This window comes from Salmo salar, chromosome 03 (assembly GCF_965601325.2).
Source record: "Salmo salar chromosome 03, fSalSal1, whole genome shotgun sequence".
Lineage (NCBI taxonomy): Eukaryota > Metazoa > Chordata > Actinopteri > Salmoniformes > Salmonidae > Salmo > Salmo salar.
Window position 1 is genome coordinate 375,139 of NC_138293.1, and position 14,186 is coordinate 389,324.

Sequence of the window (14,186 nt, forward strand, 5' to 3'; positions counted from 1 at the left end):
GTGTCCTCTGTCTCAGGGCCAGAGAGGAGGGAGACGGGGGTGTACGAGGGGAGGCATGGAGGAGCAGACAGAGACAGGGTGCGTCTCCTGGAGGGGGAAGTGCAGCGCCTCTCCCAAACAGTGGGGGCGCTGCAGGCTGCGATGACTGGGCTTAGCTCCACTCTGAGATCTGACCTGCAAGAGGACACCTCCAAGATGCTGGTCACCCTGCTCAACAACCTCCGCCCTGTGACCCCTGACAGTGTCTACGCCCCCGACATAGAGCAGGCCGCAGTACCATCAGACAACCACCAGGGGTCAGTGATCGACGGGCACCAGGCCACCAGGGGGCCAGTCCAGGGGGACAGGGGGCTGGAAAAGATCCTGGCCAGGTTGGATGATGTCAACACCTCTCTGAAGAGTAAAGAGGAGGCTCTGGAGGAGCTGAGAGGTACCGTGACCTCACACAGCGGTCATATCCGCCTGCTGCTTGATGCCTCTCAGACACAGCAAGACCCTGACCCTAACCCTGTTGGGGGTGGAGCCCCCGCTGACCTGGAGGTGCTACTAGAGAAATACGTGGACAGGCAGCTGGGCTTCCTGAGGAAGAACATGGAGGACAGCATGGAGAGAACGATAGAGGAGAGGATAGGGAAGGAGGTGGAGAAGCTGCAGAAATCCTGTGATGGAAGGATCCAGTTGATGGAGAGGAGGTGTGAGGAGGAGCGGGAGAGAGGACTGCTCAGTCGGACTGAGATGGTGGACAAGGAGGAGCAGCTAAAGGAGGAGATCAGGGGGTTGAGACTGGACATCACTGCCTCTGACCAGCCCGGCCGGACACTCAGACAGACTGATCCCAAACCCAGCCTTAGACAAACTGCCCCTGCCAGACAGACCGACCTGGCTAGACAGGATAACCAGCCTCCAGGTATCCTACCAGCTGTCCAGCATGGTGACCTATCTGACCTGTGGAGGGAGCTGGAGCGTGTGGCGGAGGCCCATCGCATCCTGAATGCCCGCATGGACAATGAGCTGCAGTACCTGTCCTCTCCACGGGGGGAGCTAGAGGGAAAGGGGTTAGACATGGAGGGGTTAGGACTAGAGGGAGAGGTGGGGTCTCGGATGGAGGAGTTAGAGGCGCGTTTGAATGTGACAGAGCAGAACGCTGAGGTCCACTGTTTCTACGTGGAGGAGAAGCTGACCCGGGCACTAGCCGAGCAGGGGACGGAGCTACGACAGCTGCTGGAGGAACGAGTAAACGTACTGGAAGACCAGTTTACCACCATGCTGGTCGAGATGAACAACGAGTCATATCCTGTTGGAGGAGGAAGGAGCGTGGACCTTCAGGTACTGTAGGTAGACAACTAGGGTAGAGGAGGACCAGTTTTCAGAACGCTGTTGGTTTTAATCTCAGACCTGGTGATAGAAAGTGGGAGATGATCTGGCAACCAGAGGGTTGCTGGTTTTAATCCCAGACCTGGTGATAGAAAGTGGGAGATGATCTGGCAACCGGAGGGCTGCTGGTCTCAGTTCCCAGGTACCATCTCCAGCCGTTGTGCCGTTGTGGGTGCTGCACTGCAGATCCTAGGTTCCATCTCCAGCCATTGTACACTTGAGGAGCGCTGCACTGCACATGACAGTGTGTTTGTGTGTTATGTGTCCATGGTAACAGATTCTGTTTTGTTCTCTCCTGCAGGCTGAGTTGAACAACAACAAGTTTCTTCTGCAGGGTCTGGATGACAAGGTGACCACTGTGGCTGAGCTCTGTGCTACCGGCTGTGGTGGAGGACCTAACACCGGAGGGTTTCCCAACACCAACCCTGGAGCTTCCTCCCACCCTGTAGTTCTGGACAGTGTGGTGAAGGACCTGAAGCTCTGTCGTAACGACCTGGATATCCTCCACACGGATGTGACGGTCAACTCTGACAAACTGAGAGAGCTGGAGGAGATTATAGACAGGCAAATGGCAGGGCAGAAGTGGAGCGTGAAGACGGTGGAGGACCTCCAGAGGGGGATGGTAATCCTGCAGGACAACGTAGGGGGTCTGGGGGGGGCAGTGACAGGGCTGGGGGACTCTCTGAGCAGGTACACCCAGGACCTCACCAGGATGAACACCACCTACAACACCTGCTGCCAGGTTGGGGCAGGGGTCAAAGCAGGGGCCAGGCCAGGGGAAGGGTTAGGTGGGTTTGGTGCCACAACCATCAGTCCAGGCAGGATCCAGAGTGCGTCTGAGGGTGTAACGGTCCCCAGAGGAGAGGTGGAGGGAAACAGCAGCAGCCAGATGGAGGAGCTGAGAACCAAACTGGACAGCCTCACTAACCAGGTAGTTATCTAGTAGTCTGTTATCTCAGTAACCAGGTAGTTATCAGGAAGTCCGTTATCTCACCAACCAGGTAGTTATCTAGTAGTCTGTTATCTCAGTAACCAGTTAGTTATCTAGTAATCGTTATCTAGTAATCAGTTATCTCACTAACCAGGTAGTTATCGATTAGTCCGTTATCTCACTAACCAGGTAGTTATCAGGAAGTCCGTTATCTCACCAACCAGGTAGTTATCTAGTAATCAGTTATCTCACTAACCAGGTAGTTATCGATTAGTCTGTTATATCACTAACCAAGTAGTTATCTAGTTGTACGTTATCTCACTAACCAGGTAGTTATCAATTAGTCTGTTATGTCACTAACCAAGTAGTTATCTAGTTGTACGTTATCTCAGTAACCAGGTAGTTATCAATTAGTCTGTTATCTCACTAACCAGGTAGTTATTTAGTAGTCTGTTATGTCACTAACCAGGTAGTTATCTAGTAGTCTGTTATGTCACTAGCCAGGTAGTTATCTAGTAGTCTGTTATGTCACTAGCCAGGTAGTTATCTAGTAGTCTGTTATGTCACTAACCAGTTAGTTATCTAGTAGTCTAGTGGTCAGTTATTAGTTAGTGGTTAACACTGTTATCTGTGTTGATATCTTGTTGTAATTTCATTGACATCATTAAGATTGCTCTTCTTCTTGTTAGGTGCTTCAGCGTTGCTCTGGTGTGTCTGGGGTGGAGGGGCGTGTCCAGCGCCTGGAGAAAGTGTGTGTTCAGCTGGACGGGGTGTCGGCCAGGGTGCGGGGGGTGAAGGAGGGGTTGGAGAAGCACATCGCTGGGCTGTGGCACCACGTCAGCCGGGTCAACACCATGCTGGAAAGACAGGCTGCTGACATCACCACCCTAAAGACCAGGAGCACTGACACCAACGCCAGGGAGACAGGTCAGTATTATACTGCGGATGATGAATGGGTGAATGAATGGATGGATTTGTTACTGTGTAGTTAAAAAAAATTGCACCAAAGAAAACAAGTGGTCAACAACAATACAGATAAAAATGAATAAATAAACGGTGTGCAGGTGTAGTTAGAAGCTCAGGGGCTTGTATAAAAACCACACCACCAAAAACTATATACAATACATACAGTTGAAGTCGGAAGTTTACATACACCTTAGCCAAATACATTTAAACTCAGTTTTTCACCATTCCTGATATTTAATCCTAGTAAAAATTCCCTGTCTTAGGTCAGTTAGGATCACCACTTTATTTTAAGAATGTGAAATGTCAGAATAATAGTAGAGAGAATGATTTATTTCAGCTTTTATTTCTTTCATCACATTCCCAGTGGGTCAGAAGTTTACATACACTCAATTAGTATTTGGTAGCATTGCCTTTAAATTGTTTAACTTGGGTCAAACGTTTTGGGTAGGCTTCCACAAGCTTCCCACAAGAGCTGGTGTAACTGAGTCAGGTTTGTAGGCCTCCTTGCTCGCACACGCTTTTTCAGTTCTGCCCACAAATTTGCTATGGGATTGAGGACAGGGCTTTGTGATGGCCACTCCAATACCTTGACTTTGTCGTCCTTAAGCCATTTTGCAACAACTTTGGAAGTATGTTTGGGGTCATTGGCCATTTTGAAGACCCATTTGCGACCAAGCTTTAACTTCCTGACTGATGTCTTGAAATGTTGCTTCAATATATCCACATAATTTTCCTGCCTCATGATTCCATCTATTTTGTGAACTGCACCAGTCCCTCCTGCAGCAAAGCACCCCCACAACATGATGCTGCCACCCCCGTGCTTCATGGTTGGGATGGTGTTCTTCGGCTTGCAAGCCTCCACCTTTTTCCTCCAAATATAACGATAGTCATTATGGCCAAACAGTTCTATTTTTGATTCATCAGACCAGAGGACATTTCTTCAAAAAGTGCAATCTTTGTCCCCATGTGCAGTTGAAAACTGAAGTCTAATATTTTTATGGCGGTTTTGGAGCAGTGGCTTCTTCCTTGCTGAGCGGCCTTTCAGGTTATGTCGATATAGGACTCGTTTTACTGTGGATACAGATATTTTTGTACCTGTTTCCTCCAGCATCTTCACAAGGTCCTTTGCTGTTGTTCTGGGATTGATTTGCACTTTTCGCACCAAAGTACGTTCATCTCTAGGAGACAGAACGCGTCTCCTTCCTGAGCGGTATGATGGCTGCTTGGTCCCATGGTGTTTATACTTGCGTACTATTGTTAGTACAGATGAACGTGGTACCTTCAGGCGTTTGGAAATTGCTCCCAAGGATGAATCAGACTTGTGGAGGTCTACAATTGTTTTTCTAAGGTCTTGGATGATTTCTTTTGATTTTTCCCATGATGTCAAGCAAAGAGGCAGTGAGTTTGAAGGTCGACCTTGAAATACATCCACAGGTACACCTCCAATTGACTCAAATTATGTCAATTAGCCTGTCAGAAGCTTCTAAAGCCATGACATCATTTTTTGGAATGTTCCAAGCTGTTTAAAGGCACAGTCAACTTAGTGTATGTAAACTTCTGACCCACTGGAACTGTGATACAGTGAATTAGTTATAAGTTAAATAATCTGTCTGAAAACATTTGTTGGAAAAATTACTTGAGTCATGTGCAAAGTCGATGTCCTAACCGACTTGCCAAAACTATAGTGTGTTATCAACTGTAAGTACAAAAATAAAAAGCTTTGTTAAAACAGATAACAAAACCTACTAATTGTAAATGTACAAATTAACTGATCAGTAATCACAAATATTTGTTAAAATTTGTTTTGATAAATGTGAGTGTGTCAGAGTTAGGCTATATGGAGGAGATTACTGAGTAGTTTGGTTCGTCAGGCTGACCCCCAGTCTTCATGGAGGAGATTACTGAGTAGTTTGGATCATCAGGCTGACCCCCAGTCTTCGCTTGAAGTTATTGAGGGAAGATGATGTTTTGGCAATGTGAAGATAAGAATTTCAGAGTATGGTAACTCTGTATCTGATAGACAATTGGCTTCAGTATGTCAGGTGCATCAGTGGGGAGGGTGAAGGTTATCGCAGTGTCTTGTGTTAAATATATGGATTTCAGAATTAACCTGGAAGAAGCCATTGAAGGGTTTAGGTAAACTATCTGGGACCTGGAAGAATCCATTGAAGGGTTTAGGTTAAACTGGGACCTGGAAGAATCCATTGAAGGGTTTAGGTTAAACTGGGACCTGGAAGAATCCACTGAAGGGTTTAGGTTAAACTGGGACCTGGAAGAATCCACTGAAGGGTTTAGGTAAACTGGGACCTGGAAGAATCCATTGAAGGGTTTAGGTTAAACTGTCTGGGCCGGGACCTGAGGGAGAGAACTGGGCCGGGACCTGAAGGGTTTAGGTTAAACTGGGACCTGGAAGAATCCACTGAAGGGTTTAGGTTAAACTGGGACCTGGAAGAATCCACTGAAGGGTTTAGGTAAACTGTCTGGGAGGTATGAGTATATGTAGATGAAAGTGCATAGTTGGCGTACATTAATGTCGTAAATAGACAAGATATTGAGTTTCTTAAACAAAGGTGCAGATGGAGCCAGGGAATTAGAGGAGGTGACTAGTCTTGTAAATGTATTTTGTATGATGAGTAATTTGTGTAGGTAGGAGGCATATGTTCTGGCCCAGACAATATTACAGTAAATGAGATATGGGTAAATTAAGCTATAGCATAGAGTTAGGATATTTATTATACTTACTAGTGAATTCAATAAAGTTGGATTGTTTAAAATTTGAAGATAATTTGTTTATCTGGAACCATTCAGAAAGTGTGGCCATGCCTGAGTTGGTAACATCAGCAAAGAGAATGTGAAGTACGGTAGAAGACCCAGCAGCAAGTGCGTTGATATAGATGAGGAATAACAAAGGCCCAATTGTCGAATCCTGTGGTACGCCAGGATATCTTTGCCCTGGTAAATGCACATCCGTTTGCATAAACACATTGTTCTCTAACATGAACACAACTATATAGCCAACCACTAACCCTCCACTATCAGAACTAGACTGGTTAAACCCTCACTACTAACCCTCCACTATCAGAACAAGACTGGTAAATCCACTAACCCTTCACTATCAGAACTAGACTGGTTAAACCCTCACCACTAACCCTAACCCTCCACTATCAGAACTAGACGTGTAAAACCCTCACTACTAACCCTCCACTATCAGAACTAGACTGGTTAAACCCTCACTACTAACCCTCCACTATCAGAACTAGACTGGTTAAACCCTCACCCCTAACCCTCCACTATCAGAACTAGACTGGTAAATCCCCTAACCCCTAACCCTCCACTATCAGAACTAGACTGGTAAATACCCTAACCCCTAACCCTCCACTATCAGAACTAGACTGGTAAATCCCCTAACCCTCCACTATCAGAACTAGACTGGTAAATCCCCTAACCCTCCACAATCAGAACTAGACTGGTAAATCCCCTAACCCCTAACCCTCCACTATCAGAACTAGACTGGTTAAACCCCTAACCCTCCACTATCAGAACTAGACTGGTTAAACCCTCACCACTAACCCTCCACTATCAGAACTAGACTGGTATTGAACCCTGTGCCACACCACAGGATATCTTGGCCCTGGTAGAAGCACAGCTGTTTGCATAAACACATTGTTCTCTAACATAAACACAACTTTATAGCCAATTATATGTTTAATCATGAAATCAGTAATAATGCTATTGAGAAAGTATGATTTCATGATCAATCATGTCAAACGCTTTGGATAAATCTAAAAAGATGCCGAGAGCTTATTCAATGTTGTTGAGGGCTGTAAATATTTGATCCACAAGTTGCAAAAGAGCCATATCTGGGAGCAGTTTTTGCCAAAACCGTATTGGTGCTCATGTAGAAGGAATAAGGAATCCAGTTGTTTGTGTTGTCTGTTTCGGGACAGTACCTGCGTAATTGCGCACCCAACTCACTCGGGTGCTTCGCTAAATCACATTTGACATTGTCCGTAAGCTGGAGTTCATTTACACACAAAGAAATCATACAATGATGGAAAGACCTGTGTGTTGTCCTTGTTAATGCAGACAGAGAAGAGCTCCAACTTCTTAATCATTGCCTCAATTTTGTCCCACACATTGAATATAGTTGCGGAGTGTCCCTGTAATCCTAGATTCAGATCATTCAGGTGAGAAAAAACATCACCCAGATAGACCAGTCGTGTGAGAAACTCGTCATCATGCAAGCGGTCAGACAAGTGAAATTTACGGTCAGTAAAGAAACCTTTATGCTCGTCTCTCAATTTTAAAAGCGTTACATGGTCGCTGCCCATATCATTGCATAATGCAGAAAATACACAAGAGTTCAGGGGCCTTGCTTTAACAAAGTTAACCATTTTCACTGTAGTGTCAAAAACGTCTTTCAAGCTGTCAGGCATTCCCTTGGCAGCAAGAGCCTCTCGGTGGATGCTGCAGTGGACCCAAGTGACGTCTGGAGCAACTGCTTGCACGTGCGTTACCACTCCACTATGTCTCCCTGTCATGGCTTTTGCTCCATCAGTACAGATACCAACATCAGCAGCAGCTACGTTTGGCTACATACGGACCGTTAGTGGAATTCCCGCGAGAGTAACGGTTAATGTGATTGGATTATTTGACTACCTGTATTTGACATTGGGTTGTTATTTTGCTGAACACTAGATGGTTTAATTTTATTTTTGGCAGTGAAACGAGGCTACTCAGGCGAGAGAAAAAACTCACCCAAATGTATAACCCCATTGGAACATATAAATGGACTGTTTGAAAATGTGAAGAAAAAAATCAAGAGGCAATTATCCATTACAATTACCTCCATCACATCAGGAGGATCTCTAAATGACTGGTGCTGGTACAGAGTCAATGTGGAGGCTATATACAGGGGGTACCGGTACAGAGTCAATGTGGAGACTATATACAGGGGGGTACCGGTACAGAGTCAATGTGGAGGCTATATACAGGGGGTACCGGTACAGAGTCAATGTGGAGGCTATATACAGGGGGGTACCGGTACAGAGTCAATGTGGAGGCTATATACAGGGGGTACCGGTACAGAGTCAATGTGGAGGCTATATACAGGGGGTACCGGTACAGAGTCAATGTGGAGGCTATATACAGGGGGTACCGGTACAGAGTCAATGTGGAGGCTATATACAGGGGGTACCGGTACAGAGTCAATGTGGAGGCTATATACAGGGGGTACCGGTACAGAGTCAATGTGGAGGCTATATACAGGGGGTACCGGTACAGAGTCAATGTGGAGGTTATATACAGGGGGTACCAGTACAGAGTCAATGTGGAGGCTATATACAGGGGGGTACCGGTACAGAGTCAATGTGGAGGCTATATACAGGGGGTACCGGTACAGAGTCAATGTGGAGGCTATATACAGGGGGTACCGGTACAGAGTCAATGTGGAGGCTATATACAGGGGGTACCGGTACAGAGTCAATGTGGAGGCTATATACAGGGGGTACCGGTACAGAGTCAATGTGGAGGCTATATACAGGGGGTACCGGTACAGAGTCAATGTGGAGGCTATATACAGGGGGTACCGGTACAGAGTCAATGTGGAGGCTATATACAGGGGGTACCGGTACAGAGTCAATGTGGAGGCTATATACAGGGGGCACCGGTACAGAGTCAATGTGGAGGCTATATACAGGGGGTACCGGTACAGAGTCAATGTGGAGGCTATATACAGGGGGTACCGGTACAGAGTCAATGTGGAGGTTATATACAGGGGGTACCAGTACAGAGTCAATGTGGAGGCTATATACAGGGGGGTACCGGTACAGAGTCAATGTGGAGGCTATATACAGGGGGCACCGGTACAGAGTCAATGTGGAGGCTATATACAGGGGGTACCGGTACAGAGTCAATGTGGAGGCTATATACAGGGGGTACCGGTACAGAGTCAATGTGGAGGTTATATACAGGGGGTACCAGTACAGAGTCAATGTGGAGGCTATATACAGGGGGGTACCGGTACAGAGTCAATGTGGAGGCTATATACAGGGGGGTACCGGTACAGAGTCAATGTGGAGGCTATATACTGGGTGTTACGGTACAGAGTCAATGTGGAGGCTATATACAGGGGGTACCGGTACAGAGTCAATGTGGAGGCTATATACAGGGGGTACCGGTACAGAGTCAATGTGGAGGCTATATACAGGGGGTACCAGTACAGAGTCAATGTGGAGGCTATATACAGGGGGTACCGGTACAGAGTCAATGTGGAGACTATATACAGGGGGTACTGGTACAGAGTCAATGCGGAGGCTATATACATGGGGTACCAGTACAGAGTCAATGTGGAGGCTATATACAGGGGGTACCGGTACAGAGTCAATGTGGAGGTTATATTCAGGGGGTAAGGAGTCAATGTGGAGGCTATATACAGGGGGTACCGGTACAGAGTCAATGTGGAGGCTATATACAGGGGGTACCGGTACAGAGTCAATGTGGAGGCTATATACAGGGGGTACTGGTACAGAGTCAATGTGGAGGCTATATACAGGGGGTACCGGTACAGAGTCAATGTGGAGGCTATATACAGGGGGCACCGGTACAGAGTCAATGTGGAGGCTATATACAGGGGGTACCGGTACAGAGTCAATGTGGAGGCTATATACAGGGGGTACCGGTACAGAGTCAATGTGGAGGTTATATACAGGGGGTACCAGTACAGAGTCAATGTGGAGGCTATATACAGGGGGGTACCGGTACAGAGTCAATGTGGAGGCTATATACAGGGGGCACCGGTACAGAGTCAATGTGGAGGCTATATACAGGGGGTACCGGTACAGAGTCAATGTGGAGGCTATATACAGGGGGTACCGGTACAGAGTCAATGTGGAGGTTATATACAGGGGGTACCAGTACAGAGTCAATGTGGAGGCTATATACAGGGGGGTACCGGTACAGAGTCAATGTGGAGGCTATATACAGGGGGGTACCGGTACAGAGTCAATGTGGAGGCTATATACAGGGTGTTACGGTACAGAGTCAATGTGGAGGCTATATACAGTTGGTACCGGTACAGAGTCAATGTGGAGGCTATATACAGGGGGTACCGGTACAGAGTCAATGTGGAGGCTATATACAGGGGGCACCGGTACAGAGTCAATGTGGAGGCTATATACAGGGGGTACCGGTACAGAGTCAATGTGGAGGCTATATACAGGGGGTACCGGTACAGAGTCAATGTGGAGGTTATATACAGGGGGTACCAGTACAGAGTCAATGTGGAGGCTATATACAGGGGGGTACCGGTACAGAGTCAATGTGGAGGCTATATACAGGGGGGTACCGGTACAGAGTCAATGTGGAGGCTATATACAGGGTGTTACGGTACAGAGTCAATGTGGAGGCTATATACAGGGGGTACCGGTACAGAGTCAATGTGGAGGCTATATACAGGGGGTACCGGTACAGAGTCAATGTGGAGGCTATATACAGGGGGTACCAGTACAGAGTCAATGTGGAGGCTATATACAGGGGGTACCGGTACAGAGTCAATGTGGAGACTATATACAGGGGGTACTGGTACAGAGTCAATGTGGAGGCTATATACAGGGGGTACCGGTACAGAGTCAATGTGGAGGCTATATACAGGGGGGTACCGGTACAGAGTCAATGTGGAGGCTATATACAGGGGGTACGGTACAGAGTCAATGTGGAGGCTATATACAGGGGGTACCGGTACAGAGTCAATGTGGAGGCTATATACAGGGGGTACCGGTACAGAGTCAATGTGGAGGCTATATACAGGGGGCACCGGTACAGAGTCAATGTGGAGGCTATATACAGGGGGTACCGGTACAGAGTCAATGTGGAGGCTATATACAGGGGGTACCGGTACAGAGTCAATGTGGAGGTTATATACAGGGGGTACCAGTACAGAGTCAATGTGGAGGCTATATACAGGGGGGTACCGGTACAGAGTCAATGTGGAGGCTATATACAGGGGGGTACCGGTACAGAGTCAATGTGGAGGCTATATACAGGGTGTTACGGTACAGAGTCAATGTGGAGGCTATATACAGGGGGTACCGGTACAGAGTCAATGTGGAGGCTATATACAGGGGGTACCGGTACAGAGTCAATGTGGAGGCTATATACAGGGGGTACCAGTACAGAGTCAATGTGGAGGCTATATACAGGGGGTACCGGTACAGAGTCAATGTGGAGACTATATACAGGGGGTACTGGTACAGAGTCAATGCGGAGGCTATATACATGGGGTACCAGTACAGAGTCAATGTGGAGGCTATATACAGGGGGTACCGGTACAGAGTCAATGTGGAGGTTATATTCAGGGGGTAAGGAGTCAATGTGGAGGCTATATACAGGGGGTACCGGTACAGAGTCAATGTGGAGGCTATATACAGGGGGTACCGGTACAGAGTCAATGTGGAGGCTATATACAGGGGGTACCGGTACAGAGTCAATGTGGAGGCTATATACAGGGGGCACCGGTACAGAGTCAATGTGGAGGCTATATACAGGGGGTACCGGTACAGAGTCAATGTGGAGGCTATATACAGGGGGTACCGGTACAGAGTCAATGTGGAGGCTATATACAGGGGGTACCGGTACAGAGTCAATGTGGAGGCTATATACAGGGGGTACCGGTACAGAGTCAATGTGGAGGCTATATACAGGGGGCACCGGTACAGAGTCAATGTGGAGGCTATATACAGGGGGTACCGGTACAGAGTCAATGTGGAGGCTATATACAGGGGGTACCGGTACAGAGTCAATGTGGAGGTTATATACAGGGGGTACCAGTACAGAGTCAATGTGGAGGCTATATACAGGGGGGTACCGGTACAGAGTCAATGTGGAGGCTATATACAGGGGGGTACCGGTACAGAGTCAATGTGGAGGCTATATACAGGGTGGTACCGGTACAGAGTCAATGTGGAGGCTATATACAGGGGGTACCGGTACAGAGTCAATGTGGAGGCTATATACAGGGGGTACCGGTACAGAGTCAATGTGGAGGCTATATACAGGGGGTACCAGTACAGAGTCAATGTGGAGGCTATATACAGGGGGTACCGGTACAGAGTCAATGTGGAGACTATATACAGGGGGTACTGGTACAGAGTCAATGCGGAGGCTATATACATGGGGTACCAGTACAGAGTCAATGTGGAGGCTATATACAGGGGGTACCGGTACAGAGTCAATGTGGAGGTTATATTCAGGGGGTAAGGAGTCAATGTGGAGGCTATATACAGGGGGTACCGGTACAGAGTCAATGTGGAGGCTATATACAGGGGGTACCGGTACAGAGTCAATGTGGAGGCTATATACAGGGGGTACTGGTACAGAGTCAATGTGGAGGCTATATACAGGGGGTACCGGTACAGAGTCAATGTGGAGGCTATATACAGGGGGCACCGGTACAGAGTCAATGTGGAGGCTATATACAGGGGGTACCGGTACAGAGTCAATGTGGAGGCTATATACAGGGGGTACCGGTACAGAGTCAATGTGGAGGTTATATACAGGGGGTACCAGTACAGAGTCAATGTGGAGGCTATATACAGGGGGGTACCGGTACAGAGTCAATGTGGAGGCTATATACAGGGGGCACCGGTACAGAGTCAATGTGGAGGCTATATACAGGGGGTACCGGTACAGAGTCAATGTGGAGGCTATATACAGGGGGTACCGGTACAGAGTCAATGTGGAGGTTATATACAGGGGGTACCAGTACAGAGTCAATGTGGAGGCTATATACAGGGGGGTACCGGTACAGAGTCAATGTGGAGGCTATATACAGGGGGGTACCGGTACAGAGTCAATGTGGAGGCTATATACAGGGGGGTACCGGTACAGAGTCAATGTGGAGGCTATATACAGGGTGTTACGGTACAGAGTCAATGTGGAGGCTATATACAGGGGGTACCGGTACAGAGTCAATGTGGAGGCTATATACAGGGGGTACCGGTACAGAGTCAATGTGGAGGCTATATACAGGGGGTACCAGTACAGAGTCAATGTGGAGGCTATATACAGGGGGTACCGGTACAGAGTCAATGTGGAGACTATATACAGGGGGTACTGGTACAGAGTCAATGCGGAGGCTATATACATGGGGTACCAGTACAGAGTCAATGTGGAGGCTATATACAGGGGGTACCGGTACAGAGTCAATGTGGAGGTTATATTCAGGGGGTAAGGAGTCAATGTGGAGGCTATATACAGGGGGTACCGGTACAGAGTCAATGTGGAGGCTATATACAGGGGGTACCGGTACAGAGTCAATGTGGAGGCTATATACAGGGGGTACTGGTACAGAGTCAATGTGGAGGCTATATACAGGGGGTACCGGCACAGAGTCAATGTGGAGGCTATATACAGGGGGCACCGGTACAGAGTCAATGTGGAGGCTATATACAGGGGGTACCGGTACAGAGTCAATGTGGAGGCTATATACAGGGGGTACCGGTACAGAGTCAATGTGGAGGTTATATACAGGGGGTACCAGTACAGAGTCAATGTGGAGGCTATATACAGGGGGGTACCGGTACAGAGTCAATGTGGAGGCTATATACAGGGGGCACCGGTACAGAGTCAATGTGGAGGTTATATACAGGGGGTACCAGTACAGAGTCAATGTGGAGGCTATATACAGGGGGGTACCGGTACAGAGTCAATGTGGAGGCTATATACAGGGGGTACCGGTACAGAGTCAATGTGGAGGTTATATTCAGGGGGTAAGGAGTTAATGTGGAGGCTATATACAGGGGGTACCGGTACAGAGTCAATGTGGAGGCTATATACAGGGGGTACCGGTACAGAGTCAATGTGGAGGCTATATACAGGGGGAACCGGTACAGAGTCAATGTGGAGGCTATATACAGGG

The 14,186-nt window shown here is 47.8% G+C and overlaps 1 protein-coding gene across 1 annotated transcript in view; it reads left to right on the forward strand.

Moving 5' to 3' along the window:
- Positions 1 to 14,186, forward strand: part of emilin2a (elastin microfibril interfacer 2a) — a 72,560-nt gene that overhangs the window by 23,151 nt on the left and 35,223 nt on the right. Inside the window, exons 4-6 of the mRNA XM_045714353.2 lie at positions 17 to 1,326; positions 1,676 to 2,305; positions 2,995 to 3,232. Coding sequence (XP_045570309.2) covers positions 17 to 1,326; positions 1,676 to 2,305; positions 2,995 to 3,232 — 2,178 coding nt within the window. The remainder of the gene's footprint in view (positions 1 to 16; positions 1,327 to 1,675; positions 2,306 to 2,994; positions 3,233 to 14,186) is intronic.